Source organism: Centroberyx affinis, unplaced genomic scaffold (genome assembly GCF_046629955.1).
Source record: "Centroberyx affinis isolate AG114_WGS23_722 - 3 ecotype Tasmania unplaced genomic scaffold, CSIRO-AGI_Caff_v1 ptg000949l_1, whole genome shotgun sequence".
Taxonomy (NCBI): domain Eukaryota; kingdom Metazoa; phylum Chordata; class Actinopteri; order Beryciformes; family Berycidae; genus Centroberyx; species Centroberyx affinis.
In genome coordinates, this window is record NW_027279523.1 from 253,048 (window position 1) to 274,998 (window position 21,951).

The window sequence follows — 21,951 nt, forward strand, 5'->3', positions numbered from 1 at the left end:
TTTTAAATGTTATTTGTTAACTTTTATTTAGTGAGTTGTCATGTCGTTTGTAATGTACAACGTTCATAATAAACGGCGCAAAGTGCCACAGTTATTGAAGAATATTAACGGTTTCAAATGGCTCTTAAATACATGCAATATTTTTTCGGACAGCGTTTTAATCTTATAGATTAAATTGTGCTCATTTTTGACTGTTTTCTGAGTGTTTTCTTACTTTTAGACTAGTCGACTAGTCTACATTTAAATTTCCGTTTAATCGACAGGGAAATTAGTTGTTAGGAACAGCCCTAATAACAACAATGGCGACCGCTATAGACAAGATAGACGCTGCTATCGAGGCTGTTCTAAATCTATTAAAGTACCAATTACTTTGAATTCCGAACAGCACTCTGCTTTGAAGGCTTTTATTCAAAGGGGAGATGTTTTTTTCGCATCAGTGTTGACTTAAAATGACATTAGATTCAGGTGGATACACTGGTCTCTAGTGATTGTTTAGGGAAAATCGAATCCCCCTCCCCCATGGAAATCGGTTAGAGTGGAGGCAATGCCAAACTGAAGATGGAAATGGAGTGTAATGAGTTGACAATTCTGTCTGATATCAGGCAATGATGCAACTGCAGCTTTATGCACCATCTGTTAGTGTTCATGAAGCAGCTGACAGGTGTCAAGAGTGTCGACACATCTTGAAGCGAGTGTTCGAGAGTGTGTTAAAGAGAAGTCAAGAGCCACCTACCTTTTTACAGCATTGGGAGCACACAGGCCTAGAGAGGAAGATAAAATAGTTTTTAGTTAAGCATTCCTGGACTGCTGCTACACTTCAGTAGAGTAAAAAGATGACCTTTTGTTCTAGTAATAGTGGTTCAACTTACCGTTTGCAGAACTGGCATGTGTAGGACCAGGTAAACAAGGAGAACCTCTTGGTCCGACATGAAAAGCAAACCTAGAGAGGAGAGGATGGGTGAGGAAATCTGTTGCATTTGAATGGCTTTGGGAAATGATCACTCTGAAGACAAAATCTACCCGTCTTTGGGACAGCATTGAAACTCGGACAGAAGCTACGGAGGATTTGTACCTTTCCTTTCTTGAGGGCGTTGTAGATGTCCTTGTACTGCTGAAACTTCTCCAGCTCGGCCTTGACCAGAACCTGTCTGATGTGCATCACCTCCTCCACCGTCAGAGCCAGGCACTCCACTGGGTAGCAGAACTCCTCCTGGAGGGAGAGACACGTCACATTAGGAAACTACCCTTACACATGTAGATGACTAAACAGATGTCCCATGTGCCAGTGCAATAGCAAGAGGTGATTGTCAAGGAAATGAGGTCAACACCATGTGAATGCAGCGGAATACAAAAAACAAGGGATACAGTCATGCTGAATCACCCAAAATATAGGCACCCTTTACCTGTAGACAAACATGTTAGGAGATGATAAAGTTGAAAATGAAAGTCTTCCACCCCCCGTCTGATGCAATACAAACAATACATGATGCTTCCACTGACATGAAGATGCAATCATGAAGAACAGGAATAGAGGGCTTTCAGGTGACATAACACGCCTGCCAGGTGCCATATTGGAGGTCCACAGCTCTTGGCTACAACAGCTGATTGTATTTCTAAACTTAGGACTCGACCAACTCAACAGTATGGCATAGACAAGGTTGATTTCTTTTCTCAAGTTACAAGTGCTTTTGAGTAGAAAATGGGGCTAGAGAAGCTAGGACTAAAGGCAACACTGTTTACTTTGTCACAGTAACCGTAATTTGGAAAGAAATCTTCCTCATCGGACCATTCACTTTTTTTATAAAGTTACTGAATAGACCCACACCACAACTATGTTTCCCATATATCTCTTTATTTCTAGCCTGGATAATATTTAACCATTATTTGCACACAGCCAATAATCCAGTGGCCCACCATCATGGCGCTAGCTTTCATCGCTAGGAGATTTGTGACACGGCAGCCTCTTTAATTTGCTCGATATGGCATGGTTTTCCTGTGGTAAGTTTTTCCATTCAAATAATTGGTCATGACACAAGGTCTCATTCAACGGATTTATGTCAAAATAAAACGCCTCACTCAGTAGCCCTGATGAACCTTAATGATTTGCATCTGTTGAACTGGATGGTATTATGGACGGGTTCCCCACACCGTGTTAGTATAAGAGTTCAGAGGTGCTTTTGATGATGCAATTGGATGATATATAGCAACAGTGACGTACCCCACCCTGAGCACCGCTGTCGGCTTCCACCTGACCAGCAGACAGAGGGAACATGACATTCAAACATAAACAGAACCTTCTATTCCAACAAGCTAATCACATAATATGCTTAAGAAGGTATAATATAAGACCTGCATGAATCTATTTGAGGCAGTCAGGACAGCTGGGAGTTACATCATACACCTAGACCTAGTTACACCAGTCTCTGAACCTTAACCTTAACAGGGTGGGATAATGATAAGGAATAATCTACAAAAACACAATGTAAACTATAGTTTTTTAAAGTGTGCCTAACCTTTCTATATTCCGATTCATACATTATTAATTAAACTCAGTCCCTGCATGGACTCAAATTGTAAATAAACAATGCAATTATTTTAACTCATATTATGGCATCAAGTCTAATTCAATAAGCAACACTGTAGTGCCAGTCCCATGATGGGACAATCTACTGAGATGGCAGCATCCATCTGATGACTGGACTGACAAAGAGTGCATTCTTTCTGGTCATATTTTCCATCATACACAGTGTGGGTCAGTGATAACAGCTGGTGCCCACTGATGCTGTAATGGTCAGGACCCCTGTCTCTGGACCCACATGTATCCCTGCTGGCCTACGATTGAATCCTGCCCCTAATCTGTCTGCCTCTTAGCTTTCTCACTGTCTTAATAAAGAAAAAAATTCAAAACATTCTATATAATAAAACATAAGAACTGACAGACAGACAGAAGATTGACCAGGTTACCTTGGTGCTGGGATCCGACATCAGCTGCAGCATTATATAAAAAAGGAAACAACTAATTAAGTCTTTGGGAGAACAAGACAGCTAACCAATGTAACCATAATAATGAGATATACTATGGGAACTGGCAGGGAAGGGAAGGAGAGCTGCAGGCCAAGGACAAAGGCTTTACTGTTTGCTGTACATGCCATTAGGAAAGCTAAACTCCTATGTGAAAGGCGGAAAACGTGTATGAGCACGTGTGTGTGTATAAAAACACATGAGAAATTCTGCCTCTGCTTAAATCAATTACTGTTTGGTTTCATCAAGCAAAAGGATGACAACATTGGACTTGAATGCTTTTTGATTACACAGAAGTTGAATTATCCTGATTTTTAAAAGGTAAGAGAGGATGCAATCGCCAATTTGGGAGGTGTAATGGAAAAGTAATATAACAAATACTGTAATGAATGACTCCCAACAATAATAATAATAATATTACTTTTGAAGTGAGTAAAGAGTATTTGTTTTGATTAATAAGTCCAACATTGTTCAAAAGTGAAGTTTGAGCAGCGGGCAAGAGTGAGAGTCTCCAGCAGACTGATCACCATAGACTGTCCCTCTGGATCGTTGCTTGCTAATACCACACTCTGTCACGATAGTAACATGAGGACAATGGCCACTATTTAAAAAGCTCAGGATTTTATCTTAGATTTTAGCCCACTGGTCCTGATTGGGTGATCTCTGGTTGAACTAGGGCCTCTAGGTCGGTGCCAGTGGTCTGCCATTGTACACACGAGTGGTGGGGATGGACTACTCCATCTCCATCATTCTGCAGCCTGTCCCGTGGTTTCAATTACATCCATCAACCTCACAAAAATCAAATGACAAGCATAGGGTCACTCAGAGAGCCAATGACTTCACAGCAAACAAATGACCAGTCACAGGACAGCAGTAAATTCAACAGATATAATGTACATCGAATGTTGTTTGGTCGTTTTGAATGGGTTGCATCCATTCAAATTCTATGTGATGCCAAAGTTTATGATTGGGATTTCACAGACTAAACTCATTCAAATATATGCTTTAAGCATAATTATTGAATTATTAGCATACTTATAGCATACTTATATGCTTATTGTTCTGGCATATTCAGCATCCCATTTAGTCACATCCCATTAATGTGCATATTGATACATTGATTTACATTCCCACAAGATTAGAGGTCCTGACATCAGTGACATTTCAGGATAATTAGAAGTGTGAAACCCCATCCTTACATAACTGCCATGTGTGAGCATATTTGGAACTGAGACAAAAAAAATCTGAAATCTTCCATTAAGTTTGTGATGCCATACATTTTCAAAGTTGGGTGGCATTTTAGGAGTCTTTTAGTGAGTCTCCAGGCTTAGAGGCTTCCTTCATGCTGGCCCTGATGCTTAAATCCAATAGAATTAACCCCAGTGGTGAACTTACCAAAGACTTGGAGCTCTGTTTGGAGGGGGGCACAAAGGGACGGACACTGGTGGGGGTCTCCTTCTCGATGGAGTGTCGCCTCTGTGGAGACTGGCGCTTGTCTGGCTGCGGGGTGGCGGAGATGGGCAGGAACTTTGGCGGAGCTAGAGAGATGAGACGGAAAAGGTGAGAAAGGCATGGAAAGACCGCCGGGTGGTGTGGACATTATGAAGACTTGGCACCAAAGGTTTTGTGTCAACAAGTTAGATATGATTGGAGCTGTCAAAGAGTAGAGTATTACTGCAATCCATTCAAAGTAAGCTCTTACCCTTCTTCCCTGTGACAGACTCGGGAGACGTGTCCTCCAACAAAGATGTGGACATGCTGGAACTGCTCCGTGTCGCCTCCTCCTTTCAACCAGAAGATTATAGACATTGCATCACAAGATACTGATGGCTTGAAACTACATTGGAACTCAGATGGCAGGACAAAGCATAGTCAAATTTTCCCAAGGCATTTTAATAGGTTGGTCGTCTTTGATCTTATAGTCAGATAAGTCAGTTTAAGCATCCTCATTGGCTATGTTTACATGAATGGAGAATTCTGTTCCTAACCTGGTTATGCAGGTAACCTGGTTTTGGGTCATTGATGTAAACTCTAACTCTGTTAAGAGTAAACTAGGTAAGCTTGTACGCCAATTATGAGAACCCCGAGTAAAATGCCGGACATACTCTAATATTAAACTGGTTACTGTGGCATGTAAACATCTTACTGCATTCAGAGGGAGGGGCCAACTAAGGGCCACAGCTGCACAGGAATATGCTGTGAATTGTGCTTTTCCCTGGCAACAGGAATACTCAATTGCAAGGTAGCAAAGGTTTAGGTAAACGGCTTAACCCTGATGTGACCTTAACCAGAGTACGACCAATAGCCAGGTTACTACAATAGCATAAGGTTACTTATGCATGTAAATGTAGCTGCTGTGTAAAGCCCTTATCCTTTTCACCAAGTGCACTGACAGAGAAAGTCTACCAGATAAAGAGTTATTTATTGAGCGCAGACAATTGACATTGGGACTGCAGTCTTACGTCAGACTCTGAGCTGTCCAGCTCGGCCAGCGTGGGCGCCCTGAGCAGCCTTTTCCTCTGGCTGAGCGGCTGCACTCCGCCCCCTTGAGTCGCGGTGCCGTTGGCCAGCGACTGCGTGCTGACAGCCAACTTCCTGGGAGCATCAGGTGTGTTCATGTCTGTGGGCGGAAGATGGAGCAGTCAGTCAATCACAGGGAGAGGACAATAGGTTTTAACATATTTTTTTAACTATGTTTTGGTTTTGAACAATGATGTATTACAACGCAACCGTAAATCCCCATGTACGACCCCCCTATCTAGACAGCTGGCCATCATGTTTCCTGTGTAAACTGTGGGCGTCTTTGTACTGTGACTATGCAGGACCGCAGAGACAGTACCCACACACCACATGTTGAGCGAGATAAGCCCTTGCCATATGCTAATTTAACAGTCTTTTCCCCGCTCAATCATTTCCTCTAATTGAAGCAAACATGACTGGCAATACTTCAACATATTATATTACAAAGCAATAAAAGCCGCACAATGTTATTAACCATTTTAATATCCATCAGGTAGTCATTTCCTTGTGAATTGCACATAAATAGATTTGATATGCATGTACATGTTCAAGTACATCAAGTTGACCTGAGTTTTAGATGGTCAAACACCATCTGAGATCAGACCTCCTCTACCCGCAATGAGAATGCAGCAGTAAAGCTAATATGCAACTGCCACACTACTTCTAATGCCTAAAGAAAACAAATTATTACTCCAAAATTTTGTTTACAGATTGATGTCTTCAGTTCAGCAACGTAAAATGTGGCATCTGTGTCACATATCTGGTGACTACTCAAGACTTTTTTTCATGAAATAAATTCAAATGACAACAAGATGATACGTCTCAGTCTGGGTTCACTCAGCGAGTGAATCAAAATGCACACACGTCTTCCTACACACGGTGCGACAAGACAACACTTCATGTACTTTACCTGAGCTGCGGAACAAATCCTGAGGGGTGCTGATGCTTTTCCCTGCGCCTGCAGAGGAATCGAGGGAATATAGCCTTCAATAGGACCCCACACTCATTAACATTTTCCTCCCTAACAGCAGTCTGGTGCTACAGTGGGGAAACAACAACGATGAGCACCTTCACTCAGTTGCAGCAGGTGTGAAGTGAGGGGAAGCTGTGTAATTCTGGGTTACATTTACACACAAATACGTGTGCATAGCTGGAAAGCACAGCAAACACTTAGGGATAGGTGAGGGATTCAGACACCAAGGAGGAAGAGGAAGATGACGAGTGGGGTCACAGTGCAAAAGGTCATTCTCATACATCCACCTGCATTATGGCAGTCCTGTGAACTGCAGTGCTACATTCAGAGGCAATACTGTAGTGTGACATTCGACTATTAGGCTATGTGAGGGAAGCTGCTGTGTTATGTAATTTATCATATGGCACAGTGAGAGCGGATTAGGACGACAAGCAGACCAGGCTGGCTGCGGAGGCAGAGTGATGATCTGTAATCTCACCCTACTGGCTCTGGCTCAATGGCTATCCCTCATCACCTAGACAAGAGACAGCCTTGGTGAGTAGCTACTACAACTACAGCATTTCAAATGCTGTTCAACTTAAAACATTCATAAAATGCCTCAAATACAGAATTTCTGCTCTTCTGCAGCAATGCATTTTCATTCTACCTCTTGGTTAGCCCTGAAATAACCTCAGTTAAGACCTAACAAAACTGAGGGACAATTTCCGACAATCTGGGATTAAAGTTGCACTGCACCGACCCATCCTTCCCTCAGGTAGGTGTCTGTGTCACAGCAGCCATTGTGTGACAGTGTTGCTGCAGTAGCATGTCTGAAACACGCTTCTCACAACACAAGCATGACATGAAGGAAAAGAGGAGAGGGGCATGTGTTTAAATTAGGTAGGAGCTGGAGCAAAAACCAAAAATAGCCAGGAAGGAAACACGCATACACCAATACGCACAATGGGTAAAGCAGGAACAACTTTACCTGATGAGTCAAAACTGTAAGACATGCTAAGCGGCCGCATAACTGAAAGAAATGCCCATGTTAAACAAAAAAAGACAGAAGCAAAAGGGAGAAAAGGAAAAAGAAATCCATGAAGTCAATGAACCATCCAGATCTATGCAACATATCCCTCACAAATATACATTTTCCCTAATGAGTATATGCTCTTAACAACCTGAGTCTTAGCGGTGTAATGCTGCACCACATGCATTTGCTTTTTACAGAAAACCTGAGCAGTTTGCTGTATGTAATATTATGCAACAACTGGTCCAAGTTACCCTCCTAATTCCCCCAACAAAAGACGCCTTGTGTATTCTGTATAGATGCATTGTACACTATAGACTGAAAAAATTATTTTCCGTTACCATAATCCTATTAATGCCTTAAAATGTTTTGAAACATTATAGATTAGGAACATTGGCCAATCATGACCACCGCATACCTAACAGATTATTTATATCCTATACACTGTTTTTAGCAAATGACACAACCTGCAAAAGCAGCATTACGCAATGTAAAGGAAACAAGAGATCCATACTTTGATCTGTTAGGCTATGTCAAATCAGTTAAAACCAAAAAAAAAAACATCAGCCCAAAAAGGAACTTTTGTCATCAACCACAACAGTTTGAACTTTAGTGGTGCCAGTCTAGCAAACAATTGAAAGCCCTATGCAAGCACTCAAAATGATCCTTGTTTAAACCCCATGAAACCTCTGAGCAAATGAGTAGAACTGTGTAGGGAGGGGCAGCGCTACAGAAATCATGAAGGCTGCGGTTTAGTATGATAAATTCATTCCTCTTAAGTGTGAGATGTAAAATACTCCTTAAAGTGGCAGTATTTGTTGTGTTCTTTTTTCTTTCTATTTTACTTGATTTGATTCTTTTAATGCAGTGCATTTTGCTTGTTCTTTTATATGAATTTTATCTTTTTATCTGTCTTTTATCTGCCTTCTATTGATGTAAAGCACTTTGAGCTGCATGTTGTGTATGAAAGGTGCTATACAAATAGAGGTTATTATTATTATTACTATTATTATTGTTGTTATTAATGGCTTTGTCCTCAATTAAGGGGTTTTGCTAGTGAAGAACAGCCATGCAGAAGGAAAACAGCCACACTGGGCCGGATTAAAAACAATAAAGGGCTGTTCTGAGTTGACACATCATTTTAATAGGAGGTTCCAAGGTGTATGATTTGTGTGCAGGAGAGTGTTGCACAGGTATTTTTTTTTTATGTCTGTTTGTGCATGTATACCAATGTGTTCACAGTGTGTGTGTCTGTGTGTGTGTGTGTGTGTGTGTGTGTGTGTGTGTGTGTGTGTGTGTGTGTGTTGTGTGTGTCATAGTCTCACCCAGGCGGTTTCTGCGGATCATGTCGGGTGAGACGGGCCTGAGCTTCCTCTCAGCCTTGATGTCCTCCAGCAGTCGCTCGTGGAGGCTCCGGGGCCGCGGGGGGTGAGGTTTCAGCTTACGGGCCGAGACCTGCCATGACAACACACATGAGTGACAACACGTCTGCCATCACCAAGGAGACCAGGGAGGGGTTTCCCCCAGACCTCTGCATCATGAGTCTGTGATTTGTTAATCACATGAAGTCAACTAACTATTCTACAAATGAAGTCCATCACTGTGCTAGCATGCTTATCGGCATGGTGATGATTGGCATGCATGCATCATTAAGTCTCACATTACTCATCTGGCCTGGAACATGGATGAAAATGATCTAAATCATTCTTTGCCTCTAAACCAAATGTATGTTTTGCTCTGAGTCAGCTGTGTATACTGGATGCTGTATTGGCCCTGGTGAGGAAAAGTGGGTACTGACAGTTAATCAGCAGTGTGTTGTCTATTACTCACAGGGTTGAGAGGAGGCCTCGACCTGATGAATTCAAGAATGACCTCATGGGCACTCTTCTTTAACCTAGGAGGGATGTCTCCATTCACCTGCAGTGACATTGGTAGAGAAAGCAATTTGTTAGAGTTCTTGTCATTCTGATGTGGCTCATGATCTCTAAAAGCCTATCTAGACTCAGAGGTCTTGATAAACTGGAAAGAGCAACTACCACAAACGGCTCCTGGACTCATTTTATCATGTGCGCACCCTTGTGTATCAGTATGGCCCCTTTTGTGTTCTTACCAGGTAAGTATAGGTTTCAAAGGTCTGAGGACATTTCTGTAGAGAGCATAAAACTGCATGCAGCCCATGAATGGACAGGGAACAAAGGTTTGTTGTGCTGTGACACATCTCACAAACAGGACACATCTGGTTTTAATTGTGGCATTTCAATCAAAAGGAAGCTTCTAGTGAACTGGAATGTCCCTACAATGTTTGCGTGCCAGTTAAGTCCAACGCATTACATGAAACATTGCTAACACTATAAAGCATGCTGAACATCTGCCTATTGTCTGACAAGAATAGCAGACACTGTAGTACCTGCTTGTCCGGTAGTACACTGACGAAAATATGATCAAAATGTGTTAATCACAACAAATGACTTTACAGATGCGAATGATTGGGCCTGGGAAAACATCTAGTAAAGTGTTGTGTGTTGTGTGTTCGGAGCAAATAAATCATTTTACATCTAATCGCTGCAGAAGAAGACTAATTTTTCATTGGTTACTGGCCAAAACAAATTAGCGTCTTACTAACCCTCACTAGGAATGAAGTGAGCTTGTTATCTGGAGTAGTTGGTCAAAGGTACCAATACTAATGGTCGCCACACTTATATGCAATACCTTGACCTTAATGCAACTGTGAGAATACTTTGAAGAAGTATTTCCTCCAAGGTGCAGCACTTGCCTAATACATCTGGAGTAAAATCTTTATTTACATCCAAATTTCATGCCCAGTTTCAGCAGTGGATAAATGGTAGGAAAGTTACAAGAGAGAATAGCTAAATATAAATAAATGTGTTATGTTGGGGCTGTGCAGGTTAGTGACAGCCTCACCATGACTTTTCGCAGCTTGTAACGTTTGGAGCGGATGTCGTCCATCAGCATCTCGTACGGCGTGAGCTGGTACTCGATGGGCAGCGGGTTGTACTGGCGCTCCTGAACCTTCTTCAGCTTTACACCGTGCCGTAGGTCTCGCATCACCTGCACCCAGAAGCGTGCCTGGGGGAAAAATGTTGTGTCATGATGATTGCTGTGGTCACGATTATGACACTTACATCCAGTACTGCAGTGATGTAGTTACCAATGAATGGTCATAGACTCAGACTGTAACACATAGTGGTGTTTACTTTCTGAGATGTTACTTACCCAGTCTGCATTCTGCAGCTCGTTCAGGTCTTTAACCGGTTCGTCCCGAGCATCACCTTCCATCTTCCGAAGGTTCTAGCCATTCGTCCCAGAGGAAGAAGAAGGGTCAGGAAAAAGAAACAAAACAAAGGCAGGGAAAGGAAAAGAACGTGGGGGGGGGTGAGAAGCTTAAAGGATAAGGTCGGTGTTTTTTTAATGCATTGCTTACCGTCAACAAATCCTATGAAAATAACAAAATCAGCAATGATTTTGTTTTGCCAGCAAATCTCGTCCATGTAGCCGGTGCCCAATGAAGCCATGTCCCAGCAGGCATAGAACTCCATTGTATTAAAAAAACGATTAAATACACGTCAAAGAGCCATGCCGTTGCTCTGGGCAGCATATTTCATCATCACGATGCACCGCGCCAGATGACTTTTTTCTCAAACAACTTAATAAGCCGGTTGTAAACACTTTGCGATCTCAGGAAAGTAGTTCCGTAGCACCGAAAATAGTCCCTGGCGTAATGAAGAATTTGTTCCCATTTGAATTTGATTTGGTAATAACTACTAACACTCTGACTTTTCGTGGTAACAGTTAGCGATTTTTAAAATTGAAACTATGTCTTGAGCTCTATTTCAAGGTTTTTAGCTTACAATTGGAGCCAATTACTTCTGGGTTGACGGCTAAAAACGGTACGTGGGAAGTCAGAAAGTAACGGGAGTAGAGCAAACACATTGTTGATTTTGTTATTTTCATAGGATTTGTTGACGGTAAGCAATGCATTAAAAAACACCGGCCTTATCCTTTAATAATGTAATGACATTGAACATGTGTATTAAGGGCCACCATTGTATTCACAGCAATGAGTGAAACCTAACAACTGGTGTCAATGGCAAGCTGCCCATATTGTCATGGCGGGTTTGTTAATCGATGGCTTTTGTTTCACATGTCTGGTATCCACTTCATCATATATTGACAGCTTGCCAAGGGGGAAAAACAAATTCAATAGTCAACTAATGACTGCTTTTAATGCCCATCTCTCTGCCAGATCCTCTCTGTGGCACTTTCACCAGCTAGCTATGGAAAAGTTTTGGGTGACTAGTTCAAATGTCAAACTGGGTCAGGACAAAGGGGCAAGGTTTAGGACAGCATTCCTTGTGACATTATTTATATTTGTATCCTTTTTCATTATAATACAAGTTAGTTGCATTGTGGAGATTTTGAATTTTGTGAACGGGTATATACTCCGACAGGTGTACCTGAGTTAATCTTGAAGCACTAGTCCTTACAGCTGATTTGGTTTAGTACTGAAGCCCTGTCATTGTGATTTCACACTAGTTTTTATTTTCCTCTCTCAAAAACAGCCACATATTCTACTCCTTCATCCATCAAACACAGATATAGGAAGGTCTTGTCTCCGATTCCAGTCCTGGTTAATAAAGAGTTGTTTTAGGCCAGATGAATCAAACATGATTTGGTTATCTCTCCATGTCAGACTCTCAGATCAAAGGAAGAAAGCCTGAAGGAGCAGCTACCGACTGGCTTTTCTTCTTACTCTGTTCCCTCCGCACATCTATTCATCGCTAGTGTTGCATCTCCCCCGTTCCTTCTTCCTCAGCCTCCTCCTAGCTCCGTTGATCTGACCTTCCTCATCTAATATCCCAGTGCACCACCATATTCTCCTTTCTCTTCATCCGCCTTCTTACCCATCATTCATTCCCATTTGAGACATGGTTACATTTCACTCGTCTCTCACCCACACCCCCTCACATCTAAATGAGGGATTCAGTTTATTTCTAGATTGGCTGAAAAGACAGGAGAATCCCATGAGAAAAGTCTGACACACTGACAAAAAAAGAGAGAGAGAAAAAAAAAAAGCGAAATAAAGAGACTAACTTCCAGGTTGCCTCATTCATATGTATGTGTACTGTATGGTGATGTGTATGGTTATGTATTAGCAATTATCCTGTGACATACAGTGGTGCAGTGAGTGCAAAGCAGCCTCTATAGCCCAGTGTTTCCCTTTGTAAGCTCCTTACACTGGAGCAATTAGGCTACGCTGGCTTTTAGAATCATATATTACATAAGACGGTATGCAGGAGACATGTTTGCTACGACAGTCATAGCCAGCACCTATTGCAAACGTGTGTACATACATACACATACATACAGACACACTGTCTGCTTATCAGACGTAAATCAATCAGGGCAAGCACAATCGTACTAGTGAGTGTACAAGCACTTGACTGATGTCCTTTTTTTAAATGCTTGTGTACATATTTAATAAAGGTAGTGCCATTAAAATGGATGTACTACATCATCATTGCCAGGCACAAATTGAAAGTGTGATAGGACAATGCTGCCCCCAGGCATTTTGGAAACCAACAGCGCAGCTGTCACACCCATCTTTAAAAGTCATTCTGGAGACGGGCGACCCATGAGCGAACTGTAGGTGAGGTGAAACACATTAGAGACAAATTCAGACACACAAAACCAAAACATTCAAACGGTTTGCAGAACAATTTGCTGTGCCTTTATTACAATTAGTTGTCTGTTACTCTGGACAATTGGTAGACACTCCTGAGAAGGTCTAAGATTTATTTAGGGAATCCTTATCTTTTCGAAAACACAACAACAAAATGACATAGCTCTAATGTCAAAAACCTACTTTCCCAGAAGCATCTTACCATAGTACTAAAAGATTTATTTAGGGAATCCTTATCTTTTCGAAAACACAACAACAAAATGACATAGCTCTAATGTCAAAAACCTACTTTCCCAGAAGCATCTTACCATAGCACTAAAATCTTTGTTCTATTGACTCACAATGACTAAAGATCATCTTTGCACAAAGATATTTCTTTTTAGAAAATTCAGCACTTAAAGCCCTCTGTAACCCTAACCCTCTGCCTGCACTCTGGATATTCCCATAAGGGTTCAATGATGTTTAGATCTTGTGATTGGGGACTTCATTTGACTTCAACCTGGTATTGATAAAACCTCTATTGAATTTGTTTAGCAGTGTGCATGGGGGCATTATCATCTTGGAATATGCATCATCATGAGGGAACAGTGTTTGGTCTTGTAAAATGGTTTCATATTGCTTGGCCATTGCACAGTACACTTTTTGCTCCAAAACATGGGTCAAAAATTGAGTTCTGAAAGCCAGAAATCTTATCACCTGATAAAGTAATTGCGTCATTGATATAGATGAAACAACCCTATCAAACCTGCATAGATAGATACTGGTCATTTTGTGTTATGTGATAGCAAAATGTTACTTATTGCACCTTTAATGACTTGCTTGTGTAGCTGCCTTTGAAAGTGTCATTGGGTCATTTTAAATATGGGGCCACTACAATGTTTATGTAACGTTGCCTTCATGCTGAACAGATCTGTTTCCTAGTGTGGCATAGCGAAATCAGAGTCTGTGTGATTTGGGACACCTGGTGGCCTAACTGACCCGTGTTCAACCATCTTAATTCCACACTGCAATTACACATGCCATCCCTGGGGTTTACCAGTCCAGTAGCAAAAGGACTAAAAAGAGAGCTCGGTGCTTTCTACTGTATCCTTACATCTGCTCTGCACTTTCCAACATACCAACTTGTCCCCATCACTTTCACTTTGTTACAATTTGTTGCATTTTGCATAGGCATACTAACCTAAAAACCTATTATTGGGAACCGCGAGAAAGTTTCAGAGCGACAGAGACACAGAGCGTCTCCGTAACCATAGTAACTCAATCTCACTCCTGCCTGTGTGCAAACGGCGCGAAAGGAGAGGGAGAGACGCTGACGTCCTGATTACTCTGAGCAGCATGCATGGGAATAAATTACAATAGATTTGTGTATATTTCTTGCTGTCCCCCGATGGTCTGAATAACTCGCTGCTGCACGGTGCTGCTCTGTCTTGTCTGTCCATGCGCTGTCAGTGTCCTCTTTTCGGCGCAACGTTATCAGTTATGAATTTGTTTTTCACTGCATGAGAAAATGGACTTGTGGCGTGAGAGCATGTGAAAAGTATCAATTGTGTGAGTCTCTCGGTCAATGCGTGAGAGTTGGCAGCCCTGCTCAGACTGCTAGTTGAGTCGAGTGTGTATGCAAATTAACCTGACCGACATGCGTAACCGGTCAAAAATATTCTCGGTGGTTAACCGATTAACGGTTGACATCCCTAGTATGACTCATGGTCACTATTAACCGACTTCAGGAAGGTGAGGGTGAGAAGCAGTGGCCAAAATTAGTAAAAGTTAGTGTAAAACTCAATCATATTATTTCTGAAATAACTAAGCTACTTGCCATCATAAGTGAAGTATTAATCCTGTAGTAAATGTATTACCACACAGATTTAGAAATATTCATGAATAATCCATAAGCCATTTATTTCTATGATCCCATCTAAGGACCGTGAATTATGTATGATTTACTTCAAGTGTCACTGACTCACTTATTAATGTTGTGCTATGTTTGTTATGTATGTTATGCAATATCAACTGCTGTGGAAGACACGTTTGGACTCAGGTGGGTGAGCAGATGGCACTGCATACGCTTCCTTTGATGTGACTGATCCCCACCAGATGTATTAAGGACTAGCAGATGCCTGAGACTCTTACCTCCTTGGCACTCTTGATCTTCTCCAGGAAGGTGCGCAGCTCCCTGGTCTCAGCGTAGAGGGCACGACACACAGCCTGGTAATGGTCGGGGGCATCTGACGGGCTGGGCAGGTGGGAAGAACACAGCTGTACAGGGGAAAAGGGAAAAAAAGGAAAGAACAGTGTTATATATTGGTGCTTATGCAATAATCATCAATTAAACGTGGCCAATATACACTAGTATCTTGCATAACTGCTGCAAACATATGTAGGGCCCAGGTTCTTCAAGCTTCTAAGAATTATTTTGAGTAATGGTCACAGGTCAAATCACATGACCACTAATGTCTGAACCATTTTCAGGTTGGTATCCCCTTTCTGAGAAACATATTGTTATAAACCACTAACTTTTACTTTTTAGTTTAGTTTTACTTTTTTTGTGCTTGACCCTCCATTATTTAGTCTGAATATAGAAATCTTTCATCAGGTGACGTAACGCACCCTCTGATGGCCATATCAGAGGTCCTCAGCTCGTGGGCAACATGGTGTGAACAGCTGACTGTGTTTCTCAACGTCTCAACAGAATTCACCAGACACAGTTAATTTTAGTGCTGTTTGTGAGTAGGAAGTGATCATTTTGCCACTGATAAATCTGTTGGATTTTGTTTTGAGATAATCTCAGCTTGTTAGCTAACTAATCGTCATATCTGGTGGTCAGCTAACCATCACTGTCTTGTTGTAAACACATCTGATTTGCACACTACTTAACATAACTATTAAAGCTAGTATGGCTAGTAGTTGCATGTTAACACTAACATTGGCTATATGGCTAATGCCTGCTGGCTAGTTAGCGATCTAAAAAAAACAACTGGTTAGGTTAACTGAGCTGACTCTTGTCAAACTACAACTCAGAGTGTTTTGGATTAGAGGCGAGGGCTAAAGAGGAGACAGTTTCCTGCATCACAGTAACATAAATTTGGAAACAAAGCTGCCATATCAGACTATTCACATACTTACAGCATTACTGAGTGGATCTGCACTCCACACAACAATGTTTTTCAGGTATTTCTCTTTTTCCAGCCTGGTTGTTATATATTTAGCAATTATTTGCACACAGCCAATTCTCCACTGGACCTCCACGATGGCACCAGTTGTGGTTACTAGGACATTTGCAACTGCAAAGCCTCTGTAGCATGAGTAGAATTTGAATGGGTGCTGTACTAATATTATATTATTATAATAGTAAAATTGGTAAATAAATACTATGAACAATAATCGACTATTCTCTGTCCCCCATTCACTCTTATAACCTTTATCAACACAGTCATTGACAAATTTGCAAAGATGAAATCTAGAAAAATGAATTTGTAGGGTTGGTAAAATAAGACAGATTTGGAAAACAAATTGTTGATGTTGTTGATTGAGGGACTTACATGACTTAATGTGGTGAAAAACTGGGACTTTCTGTAGCATTATAGTTGTGAATTCAAACTGTAATCTCAGTATGCTGATAAGTAATTATTTCTCTCTGTATCAGACCTACAACATGGTTGGGTAGACACAGACATCACAACTATAGCTTGCACACCTATGCATGAAAGGCAAACTCCTCCTCCACTCCTGCTCTATAGGCTTCCCTTCTCCATCTGTTGAAATCATAGTAGGACATTTTCTGACTCTTCGGGGCTGCATTCAGAACAAAAGCCAGGCCATGCACAGCTAACATGAAACTGGTCCTTTTAACAGCGTGAACCTGATCATCCAGTGGCAGCACCTTTGGCTGATTAGCATCACCCATGCACCATTTAAAGCTCTGACCCCTGTGGTATTCTGCTGTGATGACAATGACAATAAAGGCAGCCTGGCAGAGTAATGGCAGAGCTGTCAAATTATCTCCAGAAACACAAGGAAGGAACCGGACAAATGACATTTTTCATCTCCTCCTGCTGGGCTTGGCTTGCCTCAGGAATGTCTGACTCGGCACACGTTGTCTTCTTCCTCCTCCAGTGCGTCGTCAAAAGGAAATTCACACGTAAAATGACACCGGGGCCATGAGAGTGTTTACCAACATGTTTAAAATACCTCTGCATAGGTGGTTTCCACAGTTCCTGCTACATACACAGATCTTTATCAAGCATAAACTACTGAACTGAGTATTCAAGTAGGTTAAGAAAATTCAAAGTGAAGGCAGGTTAATTAAACTAACAATTGGTGCCAGCGACATAATAATTTGGAGCAGTGGTGTTAAATCAATGGCCCGCTTTGTGATTGACTGCTTTGATATGAGGATGACAGCTAGTGTAGCCACTGCTCAGACTTCACTCCCTTACACTAAAGCAATGACCAAATCCATTCAACACATTAAACATCTCACTACTCCTCTCCTCTCTTACACTAGCAAGTCCTGTCATCTTCAGTCACCCTCAAGTCTGACCGAATCCTCACCCACCAAATCTACCTCAGCCCAACAAAACAGCAGAGTGCATGGGAAGGAAGGAGGTCAGTCAGGAATGTGCTGTTATTTAATCTAGCCATGTCATACCCACATATTATAGTACACACTCAAGAGAATGATTGTTGCAGGAATTAAGGGCTGAGCAACCAGGCTAGACACACTCTGGCAGCAAACAGCCCCAGCACTTGTGTTATACACCGGGTTCATTATATGGACGGATCAGGCCGTGAAAGTTTCTAAGCTTATTCCCCAAATACCAGTGTGTTTACACAGCTATAATTATCAGTCTCCTATTTCAGAGCTACTTGGGCAATTTTGAATGTGGAGGCCTCTACCAGGGGGATTTGCTTGGAGCTGTAGTGATGACTGTGTGTGGATGCGCTGCTCTATTAAAACAGACTCAATGCACCCAGGGAGACTGTCTGACAAGCTAAGCTCTCATTTCCTACCAGAGACACAGGCTGGGAATTTCTCATAGCTCGCAACTGGTGGAATCTAAATTAGTTGGAGATACGTCCGTGTCAGAAGCAACAATATAGGACCACAGGAAAAATGCACTAAATTCATTAGAACATGTGCATCTCAGTTTGTACTGCCCGTTTTACCAGTTTTGTTCTATGCATTTTTGCCAACTGCACTGACCAAACCAAAATGTTGCATCAGGAGGGACTTCAGAGATATGGTCCAAAGTATACTGGAGCACACGGATTAAAGGCAACAAACTTTATTGCAGGACTAACGTTTCGACGCATACTTTGGACCATATCTCTGAAGTCCCTCCTGATACAAGATTGCTCTACTCTGAGAGCACCAGACAGACCTACTATTCCTTGTGAGTTGGTTGAAGCGCATTAAACCTCTTCCTTCAAACCAAAATGTTTGAATTATGGATCGCTTTCAGCTGAGCATGGTGTTCATCTTAAAATCAGTTTCCACCTTTTTGTACACGCCCATGCCCCACCAACCTACCGTGATGATGTCTCGATAGCTGCGAATGCTGCTGACTGCGCTGGTGGTGGTAGCAGAGGCCCGGCCTTCCTCCCCCTCGCCCTCATCCTCTTCCTCGGTGGCCTCGTAGCCCTCATCGGGACAGGGGTCGCTCTCGGTCTCTGCGTTGTTGGTCATCATGTCAATCAGGTGCTCCAGCGGCGGGCTCAGTTCGCGCTCCTCATTCTCCTTGAGGCCATAGTCCAGAGCCTTGTAGATCATGATGCCCAATGAGTCTATCACCTACAGAAGGGAAAATGGGCAAATAAGATGACTTCACATTATTCTCCAATACACAATAATAAGATGTTTTTTTAGTTTTATAGACCTGGATTCAAATATTAAACAGTTATAACAAATGAAACATAAACAAATTGGACAGAATTAACAAAATATGAACATCATGTCCTAATTACAGCAATTATCGAGGGTAACAACATGATCACAGCTAATCTATTTTTTTTGTTGTTGTTTTTTTAACAAAACATTCCATCCTCCAACCCACATCCAATACACATTTCATCAGCTATCAATTTCATGCCATCCCTGTCTCAGTTAAACAAACAACTCCGCCCACAACTAACTCCATTCACCTGAGCAGACAAAATTATATTTCATGTCCTAAAGCCAGATGTGAAATGAGGCTACAATGTTCCTCCTTGCAGCATGATTATTAACATAATCTGGGGATGATTGCATCTCTGATTCCACTCATTAGGGTATGACCCATTTTTCTTCCGACCGGATCTATCATAAGTCTGCATCTGATCTTAAACTCTCAAACTACCATCAGCCCGAGACGGGACAAAGCCGTTCTTTCAGTGTGGCATTTCCAGCAGGCTCTACTCTGCCATGCCCTCTCCAAACAACTCAATCAAACCACTGCCATCAGATCAACAAGTGATCGCTTGTTGCAGCTCCAAATGTGAGCTCACTGGTCAGGTCAGCGTGGGTGTTCAGAACCAAGACAAGCAAACAAACCCAACACAGGCCAGACGACCTGGCACAATCTTCAGAAACCTCAAGACGATCAGGCTCCTATTAGGGCCAATACAACTGAAGCACGGGGCAAGTGGCCTCAAGCAGTGGTCAATGAGGAAGTAGGTATTCTGGGACAGTACCATTAAATCTTATTTTCGATTGTGGAGAGGACCTTTAACGTATTTAAAGTAAAGGAATATCTATCATGTTAGGCATTTACACCAACAGGCAGCGAGCATGTGGACACACCCCTAACTGGCCTAGCTTATATTTAGGATCAACAGCAGCTATGTTAATTTGCTATATTGCAGAAGCAACACTGCAGGTTTAGCCCATGCTAATTGCAGCAACAGAAAGCAACACCTCAAAGCATTTGCAAAATGCCTAGGATAAGGTAATAAAATCCTCAGCTAGTTGCTCCAATATGTTCTGTGTACTGCAACTTCAGCTGTGAGTCATTATCTTTTTATACAGAAAGGAGTGGAGCAACGCTGTTGACGAAGGGAGGTGCCCAAATAGAGCAGTGAGGCGAGGGGGGGTGAAGCTGGTGAGGATGGGCAAGGCTGCCTGCGCTTGAGTTAGGTGCCAGGGAACAGGTTGTGGTGTCTGGGAGGGTGGTGCGCTGAAGGGAGGGGTGTTGACTGAGCATGTTTGGGCTTATTGGCTTTAGCACATTAGATGAAAAATCATTACATAACTGACAAATGTGCCATTCCATATTGTGTTTGTACAAAAAAATACCAATACTTGAAACCATTAAATCAGAATGATCATTTATTTTGGGCTGGGGAGTTCTACTGTTATCAATTATCAGCCATCTCTGTATGCTGGTTGATAATCCTGCGCCAGTGCTAAAAAAAAAAATCCTATTCCTTGGTGTCTTATTATGTAACCTTATAATCCATCTGTAGGCCAACGTGCGCTCTAGGGGGCAGAGCTGCTAGGAGATGTCAGAATGACCGTCAGCGTAGGGGGTCTCACTGGCTACATGGATGCAAAGATTTATATTGGACAGCATCTCATCAGTGCTTACACAAATGCATAAAGCCATACAGCCATGGTCTGTAGGAAACAAAGCAAAATAGCTTGAAATATTAAGCCTCAATAATCATACTGGAAACAGTATCACCTCCACTCCTAATCTTAGCAGTTGGGAAGTAGTTGCACTGGACTAGGTATACACACAATTATTGTGGAACACTTGTTATATTGTCAAGGCACGAGCAGCTAGACAACAGTTATTGTTTAGCAAAGAATCCAATTTCCCTGCCAACACCTCTGTTGAACCAGAAATAGCTTGTAAAATGTAATTTTCCAGTGGCTCAGCAGTAGGTAGCACAGTAAAGCTCACTGTTCAATAATCATTAATAAAACATTGTACAATAATCTGGTTTATGCGAGCTAGAAAAAGCCCAGAGTACTGCTGCAAACCACAAATAAGCACAGCTTGGACCCACTGTGCCAAAAACACAGCTCAGTCCGGAGAGTGGGTCACTCAAGCCAACCCTGCCTGGGAACATGGAGACCTTCACAGTATAAAATTAAAAACATAACTCATGAGTGGTAGACAGGTCACATGATAAAAAAGAATAAAAAAAAAAAAAATCATACATCTTGGCAATTACCAAGATTGATATCTTACATGTTCTTAAACTATAGGCTAGTTCATAGTTGCCAACATTGCTGTGCTGCTCAATGATTATAACTGCCAGCAGCAAAGGTTTCATCTTTTAGTTTCCTATATGGCCACTGTAAACCGCATCAAGCACCAATATTGGCCTTGTGTTGTATTATAAGGTTAGGTCAGAAGGAATGGGGAAGAAGATGGGCTGAGGTATGGAAGCATCTGCAGACTGACAGAAGGAAAGAACAGGTAAAAAAAAAAAAAACGTGGCTTTCCAATTACACATCACAATCTCATTTGAAGACTTGTGACTCAGAGGAATGAGGCAGGGAGGCAAAGTTGAAGAGCAGGAGGGGGGGGGGGGTGTGCGTGTGAGGAAACCAAGCATGCGGATAAACACTTGGGAAAGGCAGCCAGAAAATCCACTGCTGTTTCAAACACTGAAAACGGACTGAAAGCAAACTACTAATTTAAACCAAAAGCACACATAAACCCTCCGTTGTTTCAGTACAGCAGAGCGAGCTGTGTGTCAGGCATCAGTGATGGTTCCCACTACAATTTACAGCATGTCTGC

The 21,951-nt window shown here is 42.0% G+C and overlaps 1 protein-coding gene across 3 annotated transcripts in view; it reads right to left on the reverse strand.

The window, feature by feature from the left end:
• The window catches only part of spire1a (spire-type actin nucleation factor 1a), a 36,911-nt gene that overhangs the window by 3,558 nt on the left and 11,402 nt on the right, over nucleotides 1–21,951 (reverse strand). Inside the window, exons 3-17 of one of the 3 annotated variants that reach the window (XM_071522016.1) lie at nucleotides 18,755–19,015; nucleotides 15,355–15,480; nucleotides 10,758–10,832; nucleotides 10,446–10,610; nucleotides 9,354–9,440; nucleotides 8,849–8,978; nucleotides 6,452–6,499; nucleotides 5,484–5,641; nucleotides 4,724–4,805; nucleotides 4,417–4,559; nucleotides 2,965–2,988; nucleotides 2,219–2,248; nucleotides 1,073–1,210; nucleotides 870–940; nucleotides 734–761 (exon numbers count right to left, since the gene is read on the reverse strand). In XM_071522016.1, the coding sequence (XP_071378117.1) occupies nucleotides 734–761; nucleotides 870–940; nucleotides 1,073–1,210; nucleotides 2,219–2,248; nucleotides 2,965–2,988; nucleotides 4,417–4,559; nucleotides 4,724–4,805; nucleotides 5,484–5,641; nucleotides 6,452–6,499; nucleotides 8,849–8,978; nucleotides 9,354–9,440; nucleotides 10,446–10,610; nucleotides 10,758–10,832; nucleotides 15,355–15,480; nucleotides 18,755–19,015 (1,566 nt within the window). The remainder of the gene's footprint in view (nucleotides 1–733; nucleotides 762–869; nucleotides 941–1,072; nucleotides 1,211–2,218; nucleotides 2,249–2,964; nucleotides 2,989–4,416; nucleotides 4,560–4,723; nucleotides 4,806–5,483; nucleotides 5,642–6,451; nucleotides 6,500–8,848; nucleotides 8,979–9,353; nucleotides 9,441–10,445; nucleotides 10,611–10,757; nucleotides 10,833–15,354; nucleotides 15,481–18,754; nucleotides 19,016–21,951) is intronic. The other 2 variants (XM_071522017.1, XM_071522018.1) reach the window with 2 other exon arrangements.